Source organism: Otolemur garnettii, unplaced genomic scaffold (assembly GCF_000181295.1).
Source record: "Otolemur garnettii isolate 467f Iridium unplaced genomic scaffold, OtoGar3 scaffold00019, whole genome shotgun sequence".
NCBI classification, from domain to species: domain Eukaryota; kingdom Metazoa; phylum Chordata; class Mammalia; order Primates; family Galagidae; genus Otolemur; species Otolemur garnettii.
The window spans coordinates 15,467,854-15,491,953 of record NW_003852414.1 but is presented as its reverse complement, the minus strand read 5'-3'; the positions used below and the strand labels follow the sequence as shown (position 1 = coordinate 15,491,953).

General features: G+C 40.9%; 1 protein-coding gene across 1 annotated transcript in view; it reads left to right on the top strand.

Annotated features, from left to right (window-relative positions):
• Window positions 1-412: 412 nt before the first annotated feature.
• Window positions 413-24,100, top strand: part of MRC1 (mannose receptor C-type 1) — an 87,926-nt gene continuing 64,238 nt past the window's right edge. Inside the window, exons 1-4 of the mRNA XM_003786779.3 lie at window positions 413-596; window positions 10,170-10,571; window positions 14,087-14,260; window positions 18,007-18,171. Coding sequence (XP_003786827.1) covers window positions 533-596; window positions 10,170-10,571; window positions 14,087-14,260; window positions 18,007-18,171 — 805 coding nt within the window. The 5' untranslated portion in view covers window positions 413-532. The remainder of the gene's footprint in view (window positions 597-10,169; window positions 10,572-14,086; window positions 14,261-18,006; window positions 18,172-24,100) is intronic.

Here is a 24,100-nt window from a genome sequence, read left to right as displayed (position 1 = left end):
TACAGTGGAGGATGTCAGCAGTAGGACCCCTGACTCAGCTGCTTCCCAGGGGAAGCTCCGTTTCCGGCCCAGGTAAATGGCCTGCAGCCTGGTCCCCACCCAGCCACATCTGAGAAGGCCGGGAGGGCAGGGGCTGTTTCACTTCTCCCCGTCCCAGCATGCCAGGCCGGCCCTTCACCTCTCACCACTACCCCCTCTCCTCCCGCCCCCTCTTCACCCCTCTCCCACACATGTCCCTCTCTACCCTTCCTCTGTCTCTGCTCTTCTCAGAAGTTAGCTTACAAAGCAAAGTTGTAACTTCTGAATTCCTGTTTTTCCAACCACCCTCATGTGACAGGATATCTCCTTATTGGAGGTTTTCCCTAAATTCAGGAGCCCTTTAAAAGCAAGCGTTTCCTCTGTCCTTCTTTTCAGCAGGGCAGCTCCGGGCACTGGGGTTAGGTTGGGGGCCACTCATCAGGTGCCTGGTTGTTTTGTTTTTTGCATTGCACCCTCCTCTCCATCCCTGGAAGAAAAGGATAAGCTTTGGGCCATGAGGCTGGCCCTGCTGCTGGTGTTTGTCTCCGTCCTTCCCGGCGGTGCTGTGCAGCTACTGGGTAAGTCTGCTTTGAGCCAGGGGCTCTCTGACCTGGGGGCCTAGGCCACACCTCCTCCTTTTGGGTCAATGTTCCTTCAAACACCTGTGCCACACACTTGTGGGGAAGTTGTTTACACCTGCTCACCACGCATGGCAGCTGGGGAGCTGCGGGAGGGAGGAGGCTGCTGCTCTGGTATCAGGTGCTGGTTGGCCCAGAGCCCCCCAGAGCCTCTGTCTCCCTTCTGAGTTCTCTCATCTCCTGTACCTCCTTCCCTGGTTTAGTCGTGCAGAGATTTCTTCCTCTGCGGTTTGTTCATTCTGGTTTCCAATTCGTAATATTTCTATGTAACTCCCCCACTCAGAAATACCATCTGAGTGTCTTTGGCTGCAAGGAGGGTAGCATGATGTCTCCTCATCTTCATTTCAAGGATGCCATCGCAGATCATCCCTTCAGAAGCAATTCCATCCACCTTCTATGCTTGTTTTTTTTCTGTGCATCATTTTCATCATTCATACATTTTGTCGTTAGAAAGCTCACTCTTATCTGTATTCTACATTGTTCAAACTGCTATTCCTTTTCTTCTTTTGTCCTGGACACTGGAGAGTACTCATTAGCAGCAGATTCAGAGCTTTTCAGATTCTCACAACCACTAACAAGTCTGTCTTTTCTATTGCTGTGGACTCAACCTGCTTCAGCTTCAGAATGAGCGTGCCTGGAAGCATCTTCATTCCCGGTTGTCTTTGGAAAAGATGTGAAAGAGATTTTAAACTCCGATTTTTTTTTTTTGATCCTCCTTCATTCTATCACATTAACAAACACTGAGCTTGATTTGTCTGTGAGCTGATACAATAGTGGAGGATGGGAAGCCTGCTAGGGAGAGAAGTTTCTACCGCAAAGGTCAAACCAGAAGGGGCATTATGTAATAGTGGTTATAAAAACACAAGAGAAGACAGTATGCTTTGCACCCTGCCTCTCATTTACTAGCTGTGTGACCTTGAGCAACCTACTTCATTTCTTTGCTCTTTAATTGCCACGTTTGTGAAAGGGGGAGAATAGTACCACCTCCCTATCTGTCGTGACAATCCAATGAACTACAACATGTGAAATGTTTAGAATGGAGTATGATCCTTAGTCGGTGCTTTGCAAGTCTTAGCTATTAAAGGCAGTGACATCCTCCCCCCCCCCCGCCCCAATGGTAATAAAGTGTCCAATAAAAGTACAATAAGCATTTAAAAGAGAAGTTTCCCATGAAAGAATGTCAAGAAGAGATTCCTGGAGCCTGGGGAGATATTTCACCGTTGTCCTGTCTACAAATGCCTTCCCTCACTGAACAATCAGTGCTGGATATAAGCTCCTTAACTGGGACTTAGAAAGACTGCAAGGTAGGGTGAGGCATCTCCATGATTTTCATCTTTTCCAAGATGTTTTTCTTGTACAAGAGACTGAAATATTCTTCACGGCCCCAAAGGTAAAAACTAAGACCAGTAAAAGTCCTCCAAGGGTTGTGTTGTCTCAAATAGAACTGTCTGCTTAGGAGATATGCGTTCCCTGCCATTAAAGATCTTTAAACAGAAGCTGAGTAAACAATTCAAGGGCTCGTTAGCAAAGCTGACTCCATAACCCAGCAGAGCTCAGTAAAAAACACAAGTAGCCTCATTATATGGCCACACTGGAGGGGAGCAAAACTAAAAAGAAAAAGGTGGAATTGATTTTATTAGTGTATTTTATTAAACCCAATATATCTGAAACATTGTCATTCAACATTTAATCAATATAAAAATTATGAGGCTATTTTCACAGTCATCTCTTCAAATTAACTCTTCTGAGTCTGGTGTGTGTTGTGTACTTACAGCCCGTCTCAATTCACACCGGTCTCATTTTCAACTGGGCCCACTAGTCACACGGGGCTGCTCCCCACTCTGCAGCACAGATACAGACCCTTGCCTTTTTTTTTTTTTTTAAGTGACTCAGTCATGCTTTTGAGGAAAAAGCATGTCTGAATTTGCTTGGGAATGCTTCCCTCCTGCAGACGGCAGGATGCCTTGCTCTGATGAATGCCTTCCTCGTGGAAATCACAGACCCCGGGAAAGGAGGGAGATGCTGAAATCTGTTTACTTAGAGAATAAAAAACAGGCAAGGGAGCCCCTTCTGAGATTTAGTTTTTTATTATTTACTCGAGAGCCTATAATTCTCATTTTACCTTTTGTTGGCCCAAATGGCCTATGAACAGAGGACTCTGGGTGACAGCACGGCGCCTGCTTAGTCAGCAGCAGATTAAAGGACACTGAAAACCTTTGGCACCCCACCCCTAACCCTTAGAAAAACCTATGAAAAGTTCACCCTATTTCTTGAACCCGGAATGTTTTTGTTCACCTCCAAGAGAGTGTGTCAAACCTTTAGCACCAGAAGCATCTGTGGGTTGACGCCAATGGATGGGGTGGTTCTACCCGGGAGCTAACAGAGACCCACGTGCCATTTCTACCCTTTTTCTGGCCTGTATCTTCTCTACATTCAGCACCAAAGTTTAGACCTCCATGGGCTTATTTATAATCACAGGAGACACATATCTTGAAAGCTGGTTAGACATAGACATTGTACCATAGTGGAAAATTTAACTTGGAAACGGGAGGGTTTGGTTCACAGGCAGTAAACTTAATACCTGGTAAGAAGAAGGGGAAGGAGAAGAAGAAGAAGAAGGAAGAACTGATCTGATGTGTGACATTTACTGATTTCTGTACCATAAATATTTCTACCATGCTTGATTTCAACCTATCGACAGGGCGCCCCTGGAGGTGGAGTTGAGAAGAAAGGCCAACAGTAGGCTCTCTCTAGCTGATGCCACCGTCCCCAGGGCAACACTGAGCCTTTCCAGGCTCTCATGATGCAGCCAGAGCCATGGGCCAAGTGTCATGAAAAAGGCTGGAACATCTGCTAAGAATGAGAGCGAGGAAAGTCTGGGTGGAGGAAAGAAGTTTGGTTTCCCTAAGGATCTGGTTCTCTCTGGCAATTACATTCTGATTTCAGTTCGCGTAGTTTACTCGGGAGGAGAGCCCAGGAAACACCAGCAGGGCAGTGAGAAGGTGAGGTGGGAAGAGGAGGCGCATTGACAAGCTGGTGGTGACCTCCATGGGCAATTGGAGCTGAGTTCTGTTGGTGACAGTGTAGATCGTGTGCCTCAAGGTCATCTCATCCAAGATGCAAGGATTTGGAGCCTTCTGCAATTGCCATCAGTCACTGATGAAGGACTTCCACCTTTGGGGAGTTAATTTGCTCCCCGCTTGGCCTCCCAAGTGCTATGATCACAGTGCCATTATGCCTGGCCTTCTTTTGGGTTTTAATGTCAGCATTTTTATTTGTTGATAGTGGAAAAAGTCTAAAAAATGTACAGCCTATCATGGTTATATCCCTAAATAGTTACCTCTCTAATAGCCTCATTTTCTTTGCTAGTAGGTTTGGAGATTTAATGGCTCATTGAATATGCTGGGATCATTTAAAAACATTTAGACATGTTTAAAAGAAAACTCACTCTATGTTACTGGACCTTTAGTCTTCAGTTATTTTTAACCTGAGATACTGGGTTGAAATGTGTTGTTTCTTTCCTAAATGTATTTGACCCTTGGTATTTCTGTCCTGGAATTAACCACAGCACAGTGTGTGCTCCTGGGTGGGGAACTTAACTTTTGTCAACCACAGCACATGATTGGTGTTTGTCAAATATTTGTTGAAAAATAAATGTGAGATTAGTGAGATCAAGTTAAGATAGATGGAGAATTGCTCCATTCTTTAAATACATGTTTAAATACATTGAAGTGTAAATATTAAGATGGATGGAGGGTCACTCCATTCTTTAAATACATGTTTAAATACATTGAAGTGTAAATATTAAGATGGATGGAGGGTCACTCCATTCTTTAAATACATGTTTGAATACATTGAAGTGTAAATATTAAAAAGGAAGAAAACTTACATGTTAGATCCTGCAAACAAGGCTATGGAGAAATGAATACAGCAACCCAGTCATCCTCATTTGTTTAGCTTTTTAATATTTCTATTACAATACCATAATTAGGTTGAACAGAATATAGACTGTTTATAAATACATTACTTGGGTGTGGGGGGATAGTGGCAAAAATCTCACAGGCTGGCCTTTGGCCCAGGTCTTGAATATACTTTCACAGGAAGAAGTATGATATTTAAAATCAGACATGTTGCCCAGGGACAGTGATTAAAAACTAAACTCCATGCTGGCTCCTCGGGGGGAAAGAATAGTGTATGATGAGTGTATCACCAGAAAGTGATAATTTTACATTTCCTTGTATTGTCTGACAGGGGCAATATCAAACTTACCCTGCTTCCGAATGGCAAAAGAGAAATACAGGAAACAAGAATAGATAAGTGTGTGTGTTGAAATAGAAGCTCTTCATTTCCAAGAGCTTTCTTTTTTTTTTCTAATAACTATAAACATTTCTCCATCGCTGTTCAGTAAAAATAAAATTTCAGGGGAAAAACTCATATTAAATAGACCCATAATCATTCATCCATTATTACATAAATAGCTTATTTAGGCTACTGGTCAAGGTGCTTCAGAGTTAATGAATATTCTTCCATTCATTCACTAATATTAGTTGAGAGATGATTTTTGCTCCCCGAAGAGAAACTATAATTTTGAACCAGAAAGATCAAGTCCATCTTCTCAAGGAATTTACATTCCAATAGAGGGAGAAAGATAAAACACAAATAAGCAACTAAAAGAAAAAGCATATGTATGGTAGTTATGTATTTATATAGAAAATATAAGAATAAGTTTGGATGGTCAGCTGAGTTGACACTTGAGCAGGACTTAATGACCCTTTCAAGAAGAGGGGGCTAAAAATATGAAGTCATTAAAGTAGAAATGACCTTGGAAGCTTTGAGGAACAGAAAGGCAGCCTGGAAAGGGGTAAGGAGAGGAGGAGAGGGCAGAGGGATGGCTGGGCTGGAACATGCCCTTTCTAGTGAGCTATGATGTGGGTGAGGGCTGGATGTACTTCTCCTGGGTACAGGGTTGAAATTGTTGCCAAACTATAATTAGAAGCAAAATCTCCTCCCATCCCAGGAAAACGTCTCCATAAAGGTGGAAGTGAAAGAAAACAGTTTTATTAGTGAGTTATGAAAGCATTCACCAGAATGAGGTGCTCATCCCAGGAAATCTGCTAAAGAGATTAGGGAAACAGAAAGAGCTCTCTTATCTGCAGCTCAGAGAATGCAACCTGTCACATTTGATAGGTTTTCCAAGGTGACAAGTTGGGTCCCTCTCTGCCCAGGAAACTGGGAGATCAGGTGTTATCTTTCTCGATGATTCCATTTCAAAGAGAGGAAGACCAGAGCAAGACCAGGGTGGCTCGTTCTGGGGTGGTGGCTGTGGAATTGTGTAAAAGAGAATGATTAATGAGTTAGTGAGGTTTGTTCTGAGAAACAGGACCTTTGTATGGTGTGTCAGAGAGAGTGGGTGTGTGTAGAGAGAGAGAGAGAGACAGTGTGAGAGAGTATTACTTAAGGAATTGGCTCATACAATTCTGGAGGCTGGCAAGCCCCAAATCTGCAGGGCTAGGCTGGACCCAGGACAGAGGTGACGCTGCAGTTCAAGTCCAAAGGCAGTCTAGCGGCAGAATCCCTTCACTGGAGAATTCTCCCTTCTCCCTCAGTTTGTTCTCTCTTGGGGCCTTCAACCTATTGGGTGAGGCCCTCACACCATGAAAAGTGGTCTGCTTTACTCAGATCAACTGATGTACATAATAATCTCATTAAAAAATACCATCCTGGCAATATCCAGGCTTGTGTTAGATCCAATATCTGGGTGCCATGACCCAGCCAGGTGGACAGCATAAAATTAACCATCACAGTATAATTTTGGATAGAGCCAATAGATTTCGCTGTGGCTGGGGAATGTGAGAGAAGGCTGGAGACGCAGAAAGACTCCTAGGTTTATAGGTTATGGATCTGGTGGATGCCATGAAAGAGAAGGAGAAGCTTGCTCCCGAAATCCCATCTTCCTTAGAGTTAAACTAAGAAGGAACTACAGATAAAAAAATAAGGCATCAAAAGTCAAATAAGCATAAAAATCTTTAAAAGTGGAACATGGTTCGTGCCTGAAGACTTTTTGAGTACCCTCTGTTAAGACACTGGTTTACCAACTGGTGAGTTGACTGAATCTGACCAGTTAATAAGTGTTTGCTGTTTGACAAGACGATCAATATTACTCAAGTAAGAGGTGAAAGAGGGCAGCGCCTGTGGCTCAAAGGAGTAGGACGTGGGCCCCATATGCTGGAGGTGGCAGGTTCAAACCCAGCCCCGGCCAAAAACTGCAAAAAAAAAAAAAAAAAAGAGATGAAAGATATATTTCTTATTAATGAGATATTACTGAGTAAAGCTACCTGAAAACTGGCAGATAAGCACTAATAAGAAGATAGCAGGTGGAATAATAATTAAGTGTACAGATATAGACAGAGGGTGCCAAAAATATGTATACTCATTTGAAGAAAGGAAAATGCTGTATTCAATTTGTAATACTCCGTATATACCAATACCATTTGTTATCTTCTGTATTGTATCTTGGATCTCTTGTCATTACAGAAGCCAAATGTGACTTGAGTGGTATAATTTTAATACATTTTTTCCTTTCTTACAATGTGTATTCTTTCTTTCTTTCTTTTTTTTTTTTTTTTCATATGAACCCACCACCTCCAGTATATAGGGCAGTGCCCTACTCCTCTGAGCCACAGGCACTGCCCAAATGTGTATTCATTTGGGGGGCACCCTCTGTATACTGTATGTGACAAAATTTTCCGAGCTGATGACCTTTTTAGATTAGAGGAAGCTAGATTATATTTAGGTGTTGTGATGAGCATAACTGCTTTTTAAACAAGTGTCCTTATTTTCTCATTTCCTGTATTTTGTCATGAGCAAAGTCATTCTATTAACATTTTAATTTTACTGCCAAGGGCGGGAGTTAGTCATTTTGCCCTGCTAGGACACGCATAACGGCCATATGAGATCAAGTGTGGAAGGAGCTCAGCTGGATGGGAGGAGCCTTGGGCAGGTGTTGTACGTTCTGTTGACAGAGGCCAAGTGCAGAGAAGCTGACAGGTGCAGCAGGTGTTATGGGTACAGGCTTCACTGTGGCTGATTCCAAGAAATCAAAGCAGCATTCATGAGTCATCAGGCTGTGGAAACCAACCAGGGGTTTGAAGCTGCATAGAATTAGGACTCCAGGTAGGATAGAGGCAGGAAGTCTCAAACAAGTGTGAACAAGAGCTGAGGCAGAAACACCTCAGGAGAAAATAATCTTTCAAGGCCAAAAGTTCTTTATAAGCTTTTTGGTGTTGTCCAACTTTTTTCTTTTTATTTCCTTTTTTGTCCTCTGCTACATATTGGAAGAAGAGTTTACTGGGCCACATTAAATGCACAAATACTAATGAAAGCTGATTAGCGAAAGAACAGTCTGTGCATACTTTTCTTTTCTTTTCTTTCTTTCTCTATCACCCTAGGTAGACTGTTGTGGTGTCATAATAGCTCAGAGCAACCGCAGATTCTTGGGCTCAAAAGATCCTCTTGTCTCAGCCCCTTGAGTAACTGGGGCTGCCCACCACAATGCCTGGCTAGTTTCTATTTTTAGTAGAGATGGGATCTTGCTCTTGCTCTTGCTCAGTCTGGCCTCGAACTCCTGAGCTCAAGCAGTCCACCTGCCTTGGCTTCCCAGAGTGCTAGGATTATAGGTGTGAGCCACCGCACCCAGCCCCGTGTGTTCTTTTCAAGATATCAGATACCACAAACAAGCAAAAAAAGCCTTACGAAAACAACATGTAGCTCACTGGCTGCAGGTTAGAAACCCCTACTCAGTGGAATGTTCTGGAGCTGATTTTGGAATGTGGGTGATGCCAAGCTCTCCCGGGCATTGACAACTATAACAGGAATATAGCTTGTAAAAATGCTTTGTAAATGCTTAAGAACCCTTCTAGTGCTGCCGTTCTAGCTGTGTTTTATTTCGCTGAAATGCTTTGATTAATTAGCTCATTTATTCAGACTTCCTGGCATCTGCAATACCTCTAGCTCAGTTTGAAAGAACCGTACAAGTAGAAGGGATTTAGGAAAATTTTTACAAGAAGTGTTTAATTTATATGTATGTCACAAACTTAAAAGAAAACAGTTCTTGAAGTTTGAATATTTTCTAAAAACTAAACAACAACCAAAAAGAAAAACCTCTGTGTGAATTCACTTTAGATATAAGGGGAAAAAAATATGCTTACCAGATCCGTTTCCCCCCTCTTTTGCAAGAGGAAGTCTGTTTTGCTAGCTAGCAGCTCTGTGCTTTAAGTCTGAGCCATCCTTACACATTTCCTTAAATCGCCAGCCCATGGTTATGAATAGAAAAAACTTTGCCCTCGTTAAAGTTATTCTCATACAGTTTTACCTCCAATGACATAAAACGTACATTTACTTTTCCTTTATTAGAAATGTCACAAATTATGAAACTTTCAAATACATTCTCATATGTTTGTGTTATATACATTTAATCTTTTTTTCTTTTTGAGTCAGAATCTCACTGTGTTGCCCCAGGCTAGAGTGCCAAGGAAGATAGCTCACAGCCAACCTCAAACTCCTGGGCTCAAGGGATCTTCTTGTTTCGTCCTCTGGAGTACCTGGGACTATTGGCACCCCCCACAACACCTGGCTAGGTTTTCTATTTTTAGGAAAGACAGGGTCTCACTCTTGCTCCTGAGCTCAAGCAATCCACACCCGCCTGGGCCTCCCAGAGTGCTAGGGTTAGAGGTGTGAGTCACCACACCCAGCCTTATACATAGTTTAAATGGGGAATGCCAACAAAAGGAAAGCTACTCTAATAGATGCTAATTTATCTCTGGACGCTGAATCTGTCTGATACCTGTTATTAGAAAGGAAAGCACGACAAAACAAAATAAAGCCTTGTCAAGTTAGCCCAACCTGGGTCACCCAGAAAGCACCTAATTTGAAAATTAGCCAGACATGAAGAGAAAATTGCCTACAGTAAAACTATCCTTAAAATGAAATAATATACAAATCCCTAGGGCTATAAGCAGAATAATCACACATAGGTTTCATCTCTGGCTCTAAACAGGCTGGATATACCGCACTTCAAAATCCTATTTGGAAGAAAAAAAAATCTTATTCTGGGGTATACAGGTGTTTAATTTTATAGCTTATTATGGTACCCAAATTTTCTTTTCTCAGATTGATATCATTTCTTTTCATAATTTGACTTTCCATTCATTCCATATTATGAAAAGGAGCATGTAACGCAGACATTTTCATGAGGTTTTTCATACTTAACTCGAGCAGCTTGAAGATGTCCAGCTCAGTGCTGGCCCCCAGGGTAGCTTCCATCCAGTTCTCTCTCCAACTTCTAGAATCTTTCTTCCTGGAGTCACAAAACTGTTCAGGAAAATGGTGTGGTTGGGAACTTTTGACCTAAAATATTGAAATATTGTCCTTGTTACCTGAACCCATTTAACCATGCTTGCTTTCTTCTTTTTTTCCCTTCCTTTTCTTTTTCTTCTATTTTTTTTTTTTTAACAGACACTAGGCAATTTTTAATTTACAATGAAGATCACAAGCGCTGTGTGGAAGCAGTGAGTCCCAGCTCAGTGCAAACTGCAGTTTGCAATCAGGATGCTGAATCCCAGAAATTCCGATGGGTGTCTGATTCCCAGGTTATGAGCGTTGCCTTTAAACTTTGCCTGGGAGTGCCATCAAAAACCGACTGGGTTCCTGTCACGCTATATGCCTGTGACCTGAGAAGTGAATTCCAGAAGTGGGAGTGCAAAAATGACACGCTTTTCGGAATCAAGGGAGAAGATTTATATTTTAACTATGGCAATAAACAAGAAAAGAACATTATGCTCTATAAGGGATCTGGTTTATGGAGCAGGTGGAAGATTTATGGAACCACGGATGATTTATGCTCTAGAGGTTATGAAGGTAAGAAGCTTGGAATTGTTACCTTTGTGTCAAATCTTTCCCCTCTTCTTAGCTGGAAACAAATCCAAGAAAACGATGTTCTTGTTTGGTGTGTACTAGAAATACTAGAAAGTAATTTTCCCTTTCAAAGGCCCAATGCCTCTTTTAACATTTCAGGGATAGATGAACTTAACTTAATATTTCTTTTCCTCTGGTTTAAATGATCCCTAGAGAAATGATTCATAGAACAACATTCTTTATCAAGTCATTTGCCTAGTATGAAATCTTGGCAAATTGCTGCACAATGTGGATTTCTATGTGTTTGTAATTTATGATGTCACCTTGTGGGGATTTAAAGACTATCCTAATCAGAAGATGAGGGGAAAGGGTGCGGACCTGTACCCAGAGACGAGACCAGGGGAGGTTCAGGGCAAATTTAATAAGGGGACTGAGATCCACTGGGCAAAGATAGCATCTGCACTGAGGGTGGTTGGAGGCTTGTTTTTATAACGGCCAAGGGAAATGAAGATTCTACAGCTTGCTGGAAGGTTCTGGAGGGTTAGGGTCTTTCCAGTGGAACTCTCAGTGTGGGACCAGGTGGAAACCTTTTGTTCTAGGAGAGGAGGAGGAGGAGGGAGAGGGGTTTAAACCCCCAACAATTAGAAAGGCTGAGGAATGAGCGTGTAAATTAATACACAGTACACTTAGTTAGCTAGTGCAGAAAGTGATACCACCAACCAGGAGGTGGGGAGATCATCTTATATAAGTTGGTTCCCTGAGCTGTTGCAGGTTAAATAAAATCAGAGTATTTAGACTTCTCTTTTATCAGGCATAGGCTACATAGAAAACAAACAAAATACAAAATAACTTGAAGCCTTTTACAAAGGTTGGCCTCTGAGTCCAATGATGTGATAACCACGTTTTAGGCTTGGATACTTGGTTATCATGCAGTGTTCTCCAGAACAACCTCAAGGTCAGAGGACAAAACAGAAACTGTTGCATGTTACTTGGGCTGCTGAGCTTGGCTGAACCCAGCTTACTGCAGCTGAGATGGAGCATAGGAATTCAGTTCTTTGTAAGAAGATACATTTGTTGTGGTTCATCTTGCAAGGGTACAAGTGAATCTTTCTATGATTAGAATATGAATGTTTTGACATAATAACTAAGAAAGTTACATGAAGGCTATGTTAACCAGTTTGATGGAAGTGTCTTGGATTGTGTATGAAAACACCACACTGTACCCCCAAAGTGCATCAGTGTACACAGTTACCATTCAGTAAAAAAAAAAAAAGAAGATACATTTGTGAACAGGTTTCATTTTCTGTCTACAGTATAGAAAGAAAAGAGGAGAGCAAGAATTGAAAGAGGGTAAGAGAAGAGCTCAGGAAGAATTTATTCCAGGGCATTTCTTAAACACAATGTAGGTTTAGAAAATACAAGAGGGCAACCTAAGTTAACGCCATCTTCCAAGAGAGACTCTGCAGAAAATTATGGGGCTGGACAAGGGTGTTTTAAACTTCACTGAGTCAGAGTCTATGAATGAGACCATTATGCTAACTGAAGAACTGAACTTGACTGTGCTAAGACATCAGGCTTATTTTATTTTAAAATGCAACACCATAGATCTCCTTCCTCTATTATTTCTGTTCTCCTGTTGGTTTTGAGATAAATACACATAGATTTAGGATAGCAGTTCTTAAGCTCTAATGTGCTTAAGAATCACTTCGAGAACTTGTTAAAAATGCACATTCTAAGTTCCCCTGCCACCCAGATTCAAAGTAAGCCTATCAGGGCAGAGTCCATGAAGCTATTCTATTATTTTTATGAAGACTTGGGTGGTTATGGTGTAGATGGTCCACTGACTATATTTTGCATACTCTCCCAAGATTTCCCAGTACTGAAGATAATTCTGTAGAGGGTCACCCGTAGCGTGACCATGAGATCCTTTAACAGGACATATTTTAGAACCAAATACAGAGGTTAGGTATCGTACAAGACTCTTTCTCTCTCTGAAGAAAACTTGTTGGGGTCGAGGCGTGGAACTGGTTAAAGAGAAGGATTATTTTGGAATAATAGAACTGGAACTGTAAACGTAGGTGGATGTGGTAGTTGTATGCAAGTTTGGACCACAAGAGGAACAGTAAATCAACTGTAGTTAGATGATTCATGAGTGAGGTAATTGGGGTTCTTTGGGTCACCAGTGCCTGGTGTACAGAAAAATTCAGGAATTATTAAATCAAGTAAGTTAGTCCTAAAAAAGCTCTTTCTGACTGGCCTCTATAAATCTGGCACTGACAATTTCTTGGCTAACTTTAACAGCACAAGGAGCCCTGAGGTGGTCTTCTCTGGTTTCCTAGATATGAAGAAACATGTGTCCCAGTAACTAAGAAAGGCACAATTATTTCTGAATCTACCCTGTTCCTTCTATGAAGTCTGATCTGGAAGAACAGTCCTTCAATTTAGTGGAACAAAAGCTAGAATAGCACTTTAAAGTTATGAACAACCAGTTCATTGACCAAAAAGTAATTTTTGAGGTAATTAAAAATAAACCTAGCATTTAAGGAAAACCAAATAAGTAGAATGAGGAAAGAAAAAGGAAAAGGGAAGGAACCAACATTTATTGTGTTTTTCCAGGGGGCAACATGTTTTACCAACTTTATATTATCTAAAAGACTGAATGTCTAGGAAAACCTTTTTCAAGTCATAGACTCTACAAAATGTAGTTAAGAAAAGAATTGCTACCTAAAATTAAATTCTGAATATTAGTTGGTGGTGAGTGCTCAAATATGTCAATGTAAAGGCTTTTATCTCCCCAAGAGGGGATTCCTGCAAAGATAGAAACTTTATTTTTATTTAGTTATTTTTTAAGATGGAACCTTTAAACACACTGGAGAATTCAGCTGTGTGAGTTGTTTGGTTCTTAATAGAGACACGAACTTCTCTGACCCTTTGGCTTATGCTAAACCATGATCAACGATGATTGTGCATTTCAATTTACTTTTCCTGTTGAATCCAGAGCTTCTGGCTTAATCTGTTTGCCTTCAGTTTTTAAAAAGACAGCTATCAATTGTAGATGGTATCTAAGGGTCTTGAGTGATTCATTTTCATGATGTAGACTGCAGAACTATGCCCAAATTCCCATTCCTAGTAATTATTGTTGAGGCACTCCGGTCCAGGCTGGCTTGACAAGACTCGGTTGGGGAAGATTTAAGGTTATTTTCCCTCTAATTCTGTAATTCCATAATTCTATAATTCCAACCAAGAGAAAGAAGAGCCTCTTTGTGCTGGAGAAAATGCGAACATAAAAGCTGGTGTCAGTAGAGGAAGGAGGAAAATCTGTCCCCCCAAATGGTGGAGTTACTCCTGAGCCCAAACTGCTGTGTGTACCCAGCAAAAGACCAAGGTAGAGGGAGAAGGGGAAAAACCAAGGGTCCCGTGTGTGTCCTACACCATGCTTGATGGTATCCTTCTTACTGGAAAATCAGCATTCAGAAATGCCACTCACACTTCAGATGCAAATCATTGTGTTTCTCTAGCCATGTACACGCTGCTGGGCAACGCGAACGGGGCCACCTGTGCGTTTCCGTTCAAGTTTGAGAACAAGTGGTACGCGGATTGCACCAGCGCCGGGCGCTCGGACGGGTGGCTCTGGTGCGGAACCACCACGGACTACGACGCAGATAAGCTATTTGGGTACTGCCCTTTGAAATGTAAGTAACCGTTTATCATCAGGAAGAGTTTGGCACGTTTGGTATGGCTTGGTAGCGATCAGGAATTGCATTTATATGGAGCATTCCTCCCCACCCCCCAGAGTAATTTCACATTTAAGATCTCATTATATCTCACCAGAAGCCTTTAGGGACTGCATCATCTCAGTTTTACAATGGAGAAAGTGATCCACTTTGGCTGGAGACTAGATCACAGCCCTTTGGACTCTCAGCCCTGGGATTTTTATGTGTATTGAGATCTTGGTAACAAGAGTAGACTGTATTCTTCCCCCGCCCCATCTGAACATCTCCTGAGATCATGAGACTGGACTCCACTGTCCCAACCTTCCCTGCAGCAATTGACCTCTTTATTTCTCCCTGTTCTCAGTTATTTTCTAAGACTTCAGGGCAAATTAACCTGTACGCAATGCGATATACTTAACGCCTAGCTCTGGAAGCATGCAAGCCATGTTCTCACCCCCAAACGCTTTTACCTTTGGGAAACTACAGATTAAAAACCAGAAATAAGCGTAGGGTGTGATGGAGAGAGAGGCCCCTGAATTTTGTTTCATTGGAATGAAAGGGCTCCTTATGTGAAAATAATAATAATGATACTCTTTTTATGTTTAATTTAATTCAGATAGCCAGGAATCACTGGAAGTGGGCCATGTACATGCTTGAAAGTTTTTGACAAGGGAACGTTTAAGTTGCATGATGGGAAAGAAGTAGGATCACATCACACGGGAGGGAGGACTCCAGGGCAGATGAAGACTTGGTGTTTGAGGAAACTGTGGCAGGTTTTTATCCGGGGGGAGGATGTCAGCATTGGGTGGCAGAACTGGGGCCAAGGAAAGAGGAAAGGAAAGTGTTCCTTCTCTCTTTGCTTCACTTTCCCTGACACCAACTGCCCCCTTCTTCCTTCCTCACCTTCTTAGCCACTGACCTCTCGCCTGCCACTTCAGGCTGGATCAGAGCAGCTCCCGCTTCTTGGTACCACCCAGGACTCTTCTGCTGCCCTGCACAGGGGAGAGGCCAGGCAGGACTCTGATGGGGTCCGGGAGGATTGCGAGGCTGCCTGAATTGTAGTAATATCACTTAAGACTCTGTTTTCAGGACCACAAATCTGCTCCTAATCCACATCATTTCCAACACTCTTGTAAAACAGTACAACTTTGAAAAATAACTTGGCTTGTCAAATTAAAGCCAGAAGTCTAAAAACTGTGCTTATTTATCTCTTTTGATCTATACCCTCTGCTCACTCGTCTGAAAGTAAACTTGATTTCCTGAGTGCACACTCACTTCTAATGGAACAATCTCCACAAAAGCTCCCAGCCTTCCTGCTCTTGCTCATGCTGCTCTTCCATTCTTGACTGGAGGGAGACGTATTGACCCCTCTTCTGGCAACCTTTATACGTTTGATTCCCACTAAAGATTTATAGATGTCAAATTTTTATATTAGAAGTCTTTTTCTGAAAAAGTAGCTCCCCCCACCCCCACACACAGACAGAGAAATACCAGTTTTCCATTGATTGAGGAGGATATTTCTCCTTTGCTTGATAGGAATAATATTTTCTAAATCTGTTTCATGGAGTTTCTTAGGAGTTTACATGCAATGGGGTCCGACTGTATCATCTTCCACTTAATGGTACTGATTGACAAAAGAGTTGATGGATGAATACGTGATCTAATGAATGAAATGTACATGACAAATTATAAATCCCTCATCACAAAGGAAACTCACAACCGCGGATAGCCTTAACTATGGGCTGGAGAGGTGTCCTGAGTATGCTCACTACAATAAATTTTTAGTCTTATTATTACTTTTAATTTATGTTTTCACCACCAAATGATATATACTTTTTCCTATTAAATGTGAAAGTAAAATAATTATAAGCCATTTGATTTCAATGTGCATTGCAAATCTCAAGCATACTTTATTTGTTTCATGCCTGTCATAAGGGCTTTGCAATTTCTTACTCTATTTCATCTTATGCTCCTTTCAAAAGAGCATTTTCTTCTCTATTAACCTTAAATTAGCCTTAATCTTCGATGCAGGAAGATGAGGTCCCGGTTCTTGACCTGGCAACTGTTAATATAGACACTTCATTGTGCATTGCATTGTTTATCGTAATGTTTTCCTTCTAGGTAGAGATTAATTTTCAAGTATCATGAGAACAGGAAAAGGAAAAGACCCTGTTCTTTCAGTTCTCTCGAGCTTGCAACTTTAGCTCTCAACATCAGTCATGCTGGTTTTCTGTGGGAACTTGAGCTCTTTGGGGCTATGTACAGTCAGCAAAGCTTTATATTCGTTGAGAAGTATCTTTTAATCCCTTGACTTAAAGTGCAAAATATGCTTTAAGTGAAGAGTCAATGGCATTTCCTTCTTTGGTCATTTAGATCACTTTCCCCCATTCCTGGAACATGAAAAGAATCCTCCCCGTTTTAATATCTCACATTTTCTGTTATATCACAGAGTAGAGACTCAAATGAATTGTTTAAAACAATCTCTGTCTTCAAGTAAACCCCAAATCGTTCTCACTTGATCTCATTCACGTACGCAATCGACGTACCACCTCAGGTCATTATAATTTAAATTTAGCCTCACTAATTCAAATTTATTTCTTATAGAACATACTATGATTTTGTCATTAAAACATCTTCAAAATTTCTGTTGCCAGAATCAAATTTTGATACGTTTTCTTCCTCCTGGATGTGCCAGGGAAGCACAAGTTTCATATCACAGTGTGTGGTGTTTTATCACCGTGTGAATAAAAGGTCTGATAAGGTCTCTTCCTCATCAGATACAAAGCACAGTGGAGCACAGAATTGTGAATGAGGACAATATAAACTATATGGAAAGCAGCCTAATATCACAGTCCATTGAGTATTTCACAGAAAATTTGAGAAGTTATATAATCCTTTCTCACTTCCTTACAAATAAATTAAAAGATTAATACTTTACACGGCTCAAAAATAGAACCCTAGGGTATTAAAAAGAAAAAAGAGAAATTTTCTCAACATAAAGCATATATAAATATTTTGTTTACTAACTTCTGAAACATAGGTAAAGACTATAAATAGCATTTATCTATGCATAATAGAGAACATCCAGGTTTCTGAAATGTATTGGGAACTGTACAATAGAAAAGAAAAAAGATTATAAAAAATAATTTTATTTTACTCCAAAGAAAGAAAAAGTAACAAATAGTATCTACTATTGGAAAGAGCTTTTCCTATATTGCATACATCCTAGTGATGAGAGAATGAGACTCCCCAAGTTCATGATTTAATGTATAGGTAAAATACCCACTTGCTGAGAGAAGATATATATTTATTTTCTTTCATTCCCTTACCCTCTTACCTCTTTTTCTTTTTTTATGTCTCGATTAAGGACATCGGGCTGGTATTTCTATTCTTTGTCTTTATAATTACTTCACTTTCCAACTCCTCTGATTCCAGATTTCCCAAAGGAGAATAGGACTCTATGCTTTCTTTTCTTTCTGCATGTGGAAGAGATTGGATGTGGATGTAGCTAATTCTTTGAAACCTCCCTTCTCCCCCACTTCATTTCAGGAGTAAAGAAAATCCCAAAGCCACTTTAAAAATAAGTGAAAGGAAAAAAATGAAAGGAAAGGAAAAGAAAGATAATGTTTTAGGCAATCGTGCTGCTAAGCTAGTTTAAAAAATAGTGTTCCCTGAAAGTGTTTTCTGTGCAGACTGTAGCACATTCTCCTTGACTTCTTTCACAGTTGAGGGCAGTGAAAGCTTGTGGAATAAGGATCCGTTGACAAGCATTTCCTACCAGATAAACTCCAAGTCTGCTTTGACGTGGCATCAGGCGAGGAAGAGCTGCCAACAACAGAATGCTGAACTCCTGAGCATCACCGAGGTCCATGAGCAGACCTACCTGACAGGTAATGACATGGAAACAAGAGCTGTCATTAAAATCGTGATTAGAAGTAGGCGGCACAGGGATGACAGACGTCATGACAGAGTCATTCCGTGAGCAGGTTATGCGGATGGTATGATGGGTCTCCACTCTGAACATGACACCAGGGATGGTGAATAGTTCTCTGCTCATGGGCCAACTTTGTTCTATGGGTTCGATGGGTCCCAGAGCCAGTGCTAAGAAGGATTCAGAGGACTGATCTAAACTCAGAGTAAAAAATGCCACAATTAATTATGAGTGTTTTTCTTGGACATGAGGCTGGTCAGGTATCTGCTATCTGGGTCTAACATGAAGCCAGAGATCTTTTATGCGTACCACACTGTGGAGTTTAACATGATAAAATACAGTGCTGCCCCTGGCAGCAGGGAGAAGTCAGAGGTTGCTCTGATCCCTGGCTCTCTTGTCTCTCTCACTCCCAGGGTCTCTGGTTTTCAGGTCTTATAGATACTCTTTCCATAGTGTATTTGCGTGTGTGTGTTTAAAAATCTGTTCTTCTAAGATTGTGAAGACTTGACAGGGCTAATGTTTGCATGAGAAGAGAGTATATATTTTAGCGTCTGTATACACAGGGGGAAACAGTGAGATTAGAACCAGAAATAAATGTGGGAGCGAAACCATCCCCAATTTCCTGGCCTCTAAATCCCCTGCCTTCAGTTTACCCAGACACTGCACTAGAATAGTATCGCTCCTATGAGTTTGAAACGCCCTCACTGGCTCCTTATTTCTCATCAAATAGTTAATAAAACACCTTTGGTAGACATTCAAAAGCTGTCATCCATCCACCTCTGTTCCTGTCAATGCATTTTGCACAGACGAAAGAAAAGTCTTTGTTCCTCATCTATCTTCTCACCTCCATGTCTTTTCCCATATTGTTTTCTTCTCCCTTGCCAATTTTTTTTTTTTTGCAGTTTTTGGCCGGGGCTGGGTTTGAACCTGTCACCTCCAGTATATGGGGCTGGCGCCCTATTCCTTTGAGCTACAGGCGCCACCCCCTTGCCAAATTTTATACAATGGACTTGTAATCATTTTCATTTCCAACTGCATTTCTCTTATTTAATTTTTGCCATTTTTTATAGCAGTTACTTACATATATGCCCCTCCTCTACAAGACTGTAAATTAATTGTTTTAATTAAGATAATTAATAATTAAAATATAATTATTTTTAATTAATCAATTGATTTATTGCACAGAATATCTGGTACCGCTGTGCCGGGCTTTATACTAGGTCTTGGCGACGTCAAAGCCAATGCCATCTTGTCCACATAAAGTCCAATGGGGAAAACAGATATAAACAAGAAAGCAAACAAATGAATAGGTACAAGTGATAGCAGGTGCCATGCAGCAGGCCAACTGGAGGCTAGAAATGGGGACTGTCTTGTGAGTATATGTGTTCCTTCTTTCTCCCAAGGAGATTCCACAGAAAAGAGTCATGATGGATGAATGCCAAATGAAAAGAATTACTTAGAAACCCAGCCTAATGTTTACACAACTGCATAGTTTATGACAAGGCAGTAAGCACAGTGGTTCTTAAATGCAAAGTTGCTTGTTCACATCACCTGGGAACTTTGTTCGAGTGAAGGTGCCCAGGCAGGCCCAGGCCCCGGAGATTCTAGATCAGTTGCTGTGAATTTGGGCCCGGGGATCTGTATGTTATCACCTAGCCAGGTGATTCTGGGGCAGGTGGTTGAGGGACCATATTTGGTGAAAGACTGTTAGTATTTGCTATATACAGGCAGCAGAGTGCAGGGGTTAAGAAAGTGGATTTTGGAACCAGACAGCCTGCGTGCCTGCTCTGTGAAGCTGGGGAGCTTAGGGATATTTCCGGAGGTATCAGTGACTTCTATTTTTCTTTCTTTTTTTTTTTTTAAACAGAGTCTCACTCTGTCATCCTGGGTAGAGTGCCTTAGCATCACCATAATTCACAGCAACCTCAACCTCCTGGGTTCGAGATCCTCTTGCCTCAGCCTCCTGAGTAGCTGGGACTTTAGGCACCTGCCGCAACACCTGGCTAGTTTTTCTATTTTTAGTAGAGATGGGGCCTCATTCTTGCTTAGGCTGGTCTTGAACTCCTGAGCTCAAATCATCTACCTGCCTCAGCCTTCTAGAGAGCTAGGATTATAGAATGAGTCAAATAATTCATGTAAACCTTCGGTCCTCAACCTGCCTTCCTGAGTCTGGTACCACCAGTCTGTGGCCTGTTAGAAACCAGGCAACACAGCATCACCACCTGAGCTCTGACTCTTGTCCCTGCCTGCTGTCCATGGAAATATCAGACTGGTCTTTGATGTCAAAAATTTTGGGGACTGCTGGTGCAAAGCATTCTAAGGGCTAGAGTACATCCCCCAACCTCACCTCATTTCTTAGCACCTCTCTTTTCCACGTGTTTTCTGCCGATGCCCTCTTCTCTGCAACACATCCACCCTATACATTATCATTAAAGAGACTGTGAGTAGAAAAGTGCTAGGATCTCCCTGTATGCATTCATAAACTCAGAGACCAATTCTGCCTCAGTTAGCACCAATTATTCTTACTCTACATTGGACTTCGGGGCTCTATCATATTGAGACAAAAGTCAGATTCATCTTGACAACCTTGTATAAAAATAAGGAGGCAGAAGAAAGCACCAGAAGAGAGGAAGATAAATTCATGTAGATGAATGTTTCTTAAGGAATTAAGAAATAGAAATAGATGATTAAGAAATAGAAAAGATGATTCACAACAGTCCTGAGGTTATTTGAGTACATTCCCGTGGGTGGGAGAAACTCGTATAGAGTTTTAACATGGTTTCCATTGGGGTGTATGTGTTGTTTACTTATTTGAATCTTTTTGTGGATTGCATTATGTTGACTTGTTCCAATGTTTGCTTGTTTTCTGGTTTTCTGGAAGACAAGGGACACGGCCCAGGTTACCTTTTACTCCTTTCACTGGCTAAGTGGAAGCAAGGGTGACATGATTAGATGGTGGCTTTGCCTGCTACAGACTCATTTCCTGGACCCTGGACTCTGCTGTCAGAGTTGGGCTGCAGGAAATGCTTTCCAAGGATGATCACTGTGTCCCGCCAGCACAGCAAACAAGCTGCCAGAGGTTCAGAGGCTGAGTTCACCTTAGATACTTACCTGACTCTTATCATAGCCTGTGGAATCTTAGTCAGCAAATTTTAACTGAAATCTGGTTAAGAAGGACATCTCTAATGAGATTTGTAGTAATTCCTGCCTTTCTTTTCAAAGTCAAAAATATCATGCATTGGGGAAGTCTGACAGAAAATTTAAAAAAATTAAATACAGGAAAGATATACCCCCACCTTATTTTGAAGAAAGATATTAACAACATTTGGTATTTCTTAAGATACATTGGGGAAGAATCTAGAAAATAAGGGGCCGAATGGGGGATTGTGATCCATTGCATTATGGGAAATGCACCATTTAGAAAACAACCTACAGTTAACACTTTACAAATAAGATTTCTCTTAGGTGAGGATTTTGAGGAATGTCACTTAAAAATTGTATAAGCCCATTTGATGACTCTGAGATTCGATTCGCTGTCATCTGTAGAACACTAAATTTTATTTGGAAAGCTCTCACCAACCTCACCAACCTCATAAATCCCCACTTTACAGATGAGATAACAGAGCAGGAGGGAGAGGCTAGGAAACTGCTTCATGACTCCTGTGAGAAAATAGCTGAGCTGGAATTCAGCCTGGTCTTCTGTTTTATCTTGCACGTGTCTCGTTCTCTAAACCATCAAGGATCTGGTGGTCCCCAAGTGCTAAGGAGAGCGCTTATCAGAGGCACCACGTCTCCTCCCTCCGGTTCTTGTGTTTCAAACCGGCAGTCTCATTTCCTATTATCTGCCTGGCAAAGGCACGCCAACCACAGCCATTTGATTATCTTCACCACTTCTGTTTCAACCCTGAAAAATGCTGGGACATTCTATTTAATCCTCAATTCCTGAATCTGATTGATGAGTACATAGGTCCAGGATTAGGATTTACAGAACTGAAATAAGATACGGGAAGTGAAATTTGGCTTGTTTCCCTGATTATGTTTTTACCAGTTTCCTTTGGTACTGCCTGGAAAACAAATTGGACCTCAGTGTAGAAAAGAAAGCAAAAATACCAGTGTTAAAAGTGACCTTTCATACATTTTTTTTTTTTGGTCATAGTCAAAAGAAGGTATATAGTCACTTCAGATAATAGATACAGGAAGTTAAAAATTTAATAATTTAGCATGCAAAATTGACGTTTTTCATAGCAATAGTAAAAGTATTTGTGACTGTTCCTTTGTAAAATTATGAAAGTGCAATAGAGGAAAAAAATTGGGTAATGCTCATCGGCTTTAAGTGATATATTTAACAGAAGGTTTGAATTTTGTTTCTAAATCACACCTTGCCAATTCCATTAGTAATAATAATCCTATTAATAATAATATTGGTAATAAATAGCAGTAACTTAAATTTATTGAACAAATGCTATACATGAGGCTTTGTTTTAGAAGGTATTAATTAATTGGCTGGGCATGGTGGTTCATGCATATAATTCCATCACTTTGGGAAGCCAAGGTAGGAGGCTCCCTTGAGTCCAGGAGTTTGAGACCAGCTTGGGCAATATAGCGAGGTTCCGTCTCTACAAAAATAAGGAAAATTACCCAGGCATGGTGGCCCATGCCTGTAGTTTCAGCTCCTCAGGAGACTGAGGCAGGAAGATCACTTGAGCTCAGCAGTTTGAGGCTTCAGTGAGCTACCCTCTAGCCTGGATGAGAGAAGAAAATCTTGTCTTTAAAATAAATAAACATGATAAATTGATTTAATTATTTGTAGATGTGCTTAGAAGCGCCAAGAGCTGATAATTCCCTTAAAGGGCTGTTATCATTTCCCATCATGGCAAACATAGTAATTTAATTAAGAAATTTCAGACAAAAATCTAATTTAATTCTTCTTTAATCAGTGAATTATTAATAGTTTTTTAAAACTCAAATATACTTCTTTCTTAACTAATACTTTTTTTTAAATCCCAGAGTAATTGGGGGACTAGCCATATTTAATATTTCAAAATGCTATTTTCAAGAGCATTTTCTTTAGAATACCTCTCTGCGGCTCAGTGCCTGTGGCTCAAGCAGCTAAGGTGCCAGCCACATACACCTAGGTTGGAATCCAGCCTGGGCCTGCCAAACAACAATGATGGCTGCAACCAAAAAATAGCCGGGCGTTGTGGTGGGCACCTGTGGTCCCAGCTACCTGGGAGGCTGAGGCAGGAGACACGCTTGAGCCCAGGAGTTGGAGGTTGCTGTGAGCTGTGATGTGATGGCACTCTACCCAGGGGGACAACTTGAGGCTCTGTCTCAAAAAAAAAAAAAAGAATACATCTCTGCAGTTATATAGAGAGTTATTAATCAGGTTAGTACAACCTTAAAGAATTTGTGAAAAAAATCATCTAATGTTCAGTTTTATTTCATAGTGTAATTACTGACCTAGAGCATAATATCAATGTGATACTGACCCCAGTGTACTTTAAGGTATGGTTTGGTAGGTAGTATTTCCTCTTGGCACCTTATAACTTATTTGTTTACCTAAATGATTTGGGGCAACACTTTTTAGTTGGTTTAACTTATCCTAAAATAAATATATAATAACATAGTACTCATAAGTCTCCAAAAAAAAAATTATGGAATAAATTCTGAAATAGAAGGTCAGAATAGTAAGTTATAAAAGTGGTAAGTTGAAACATTTATGACAATTTTGCCATCAGAGTAACTTTTGACTTTTATACAAAATAAATCTTTTTACTCCAAAATGAAGTAAAAATATCACGATTTGATAACAGTCATGTCCAAATAAGAATCACATTCATGGCTCGGCACCTATAGCTCAATCGGCTAAGGCGCCAGCCACGTACACC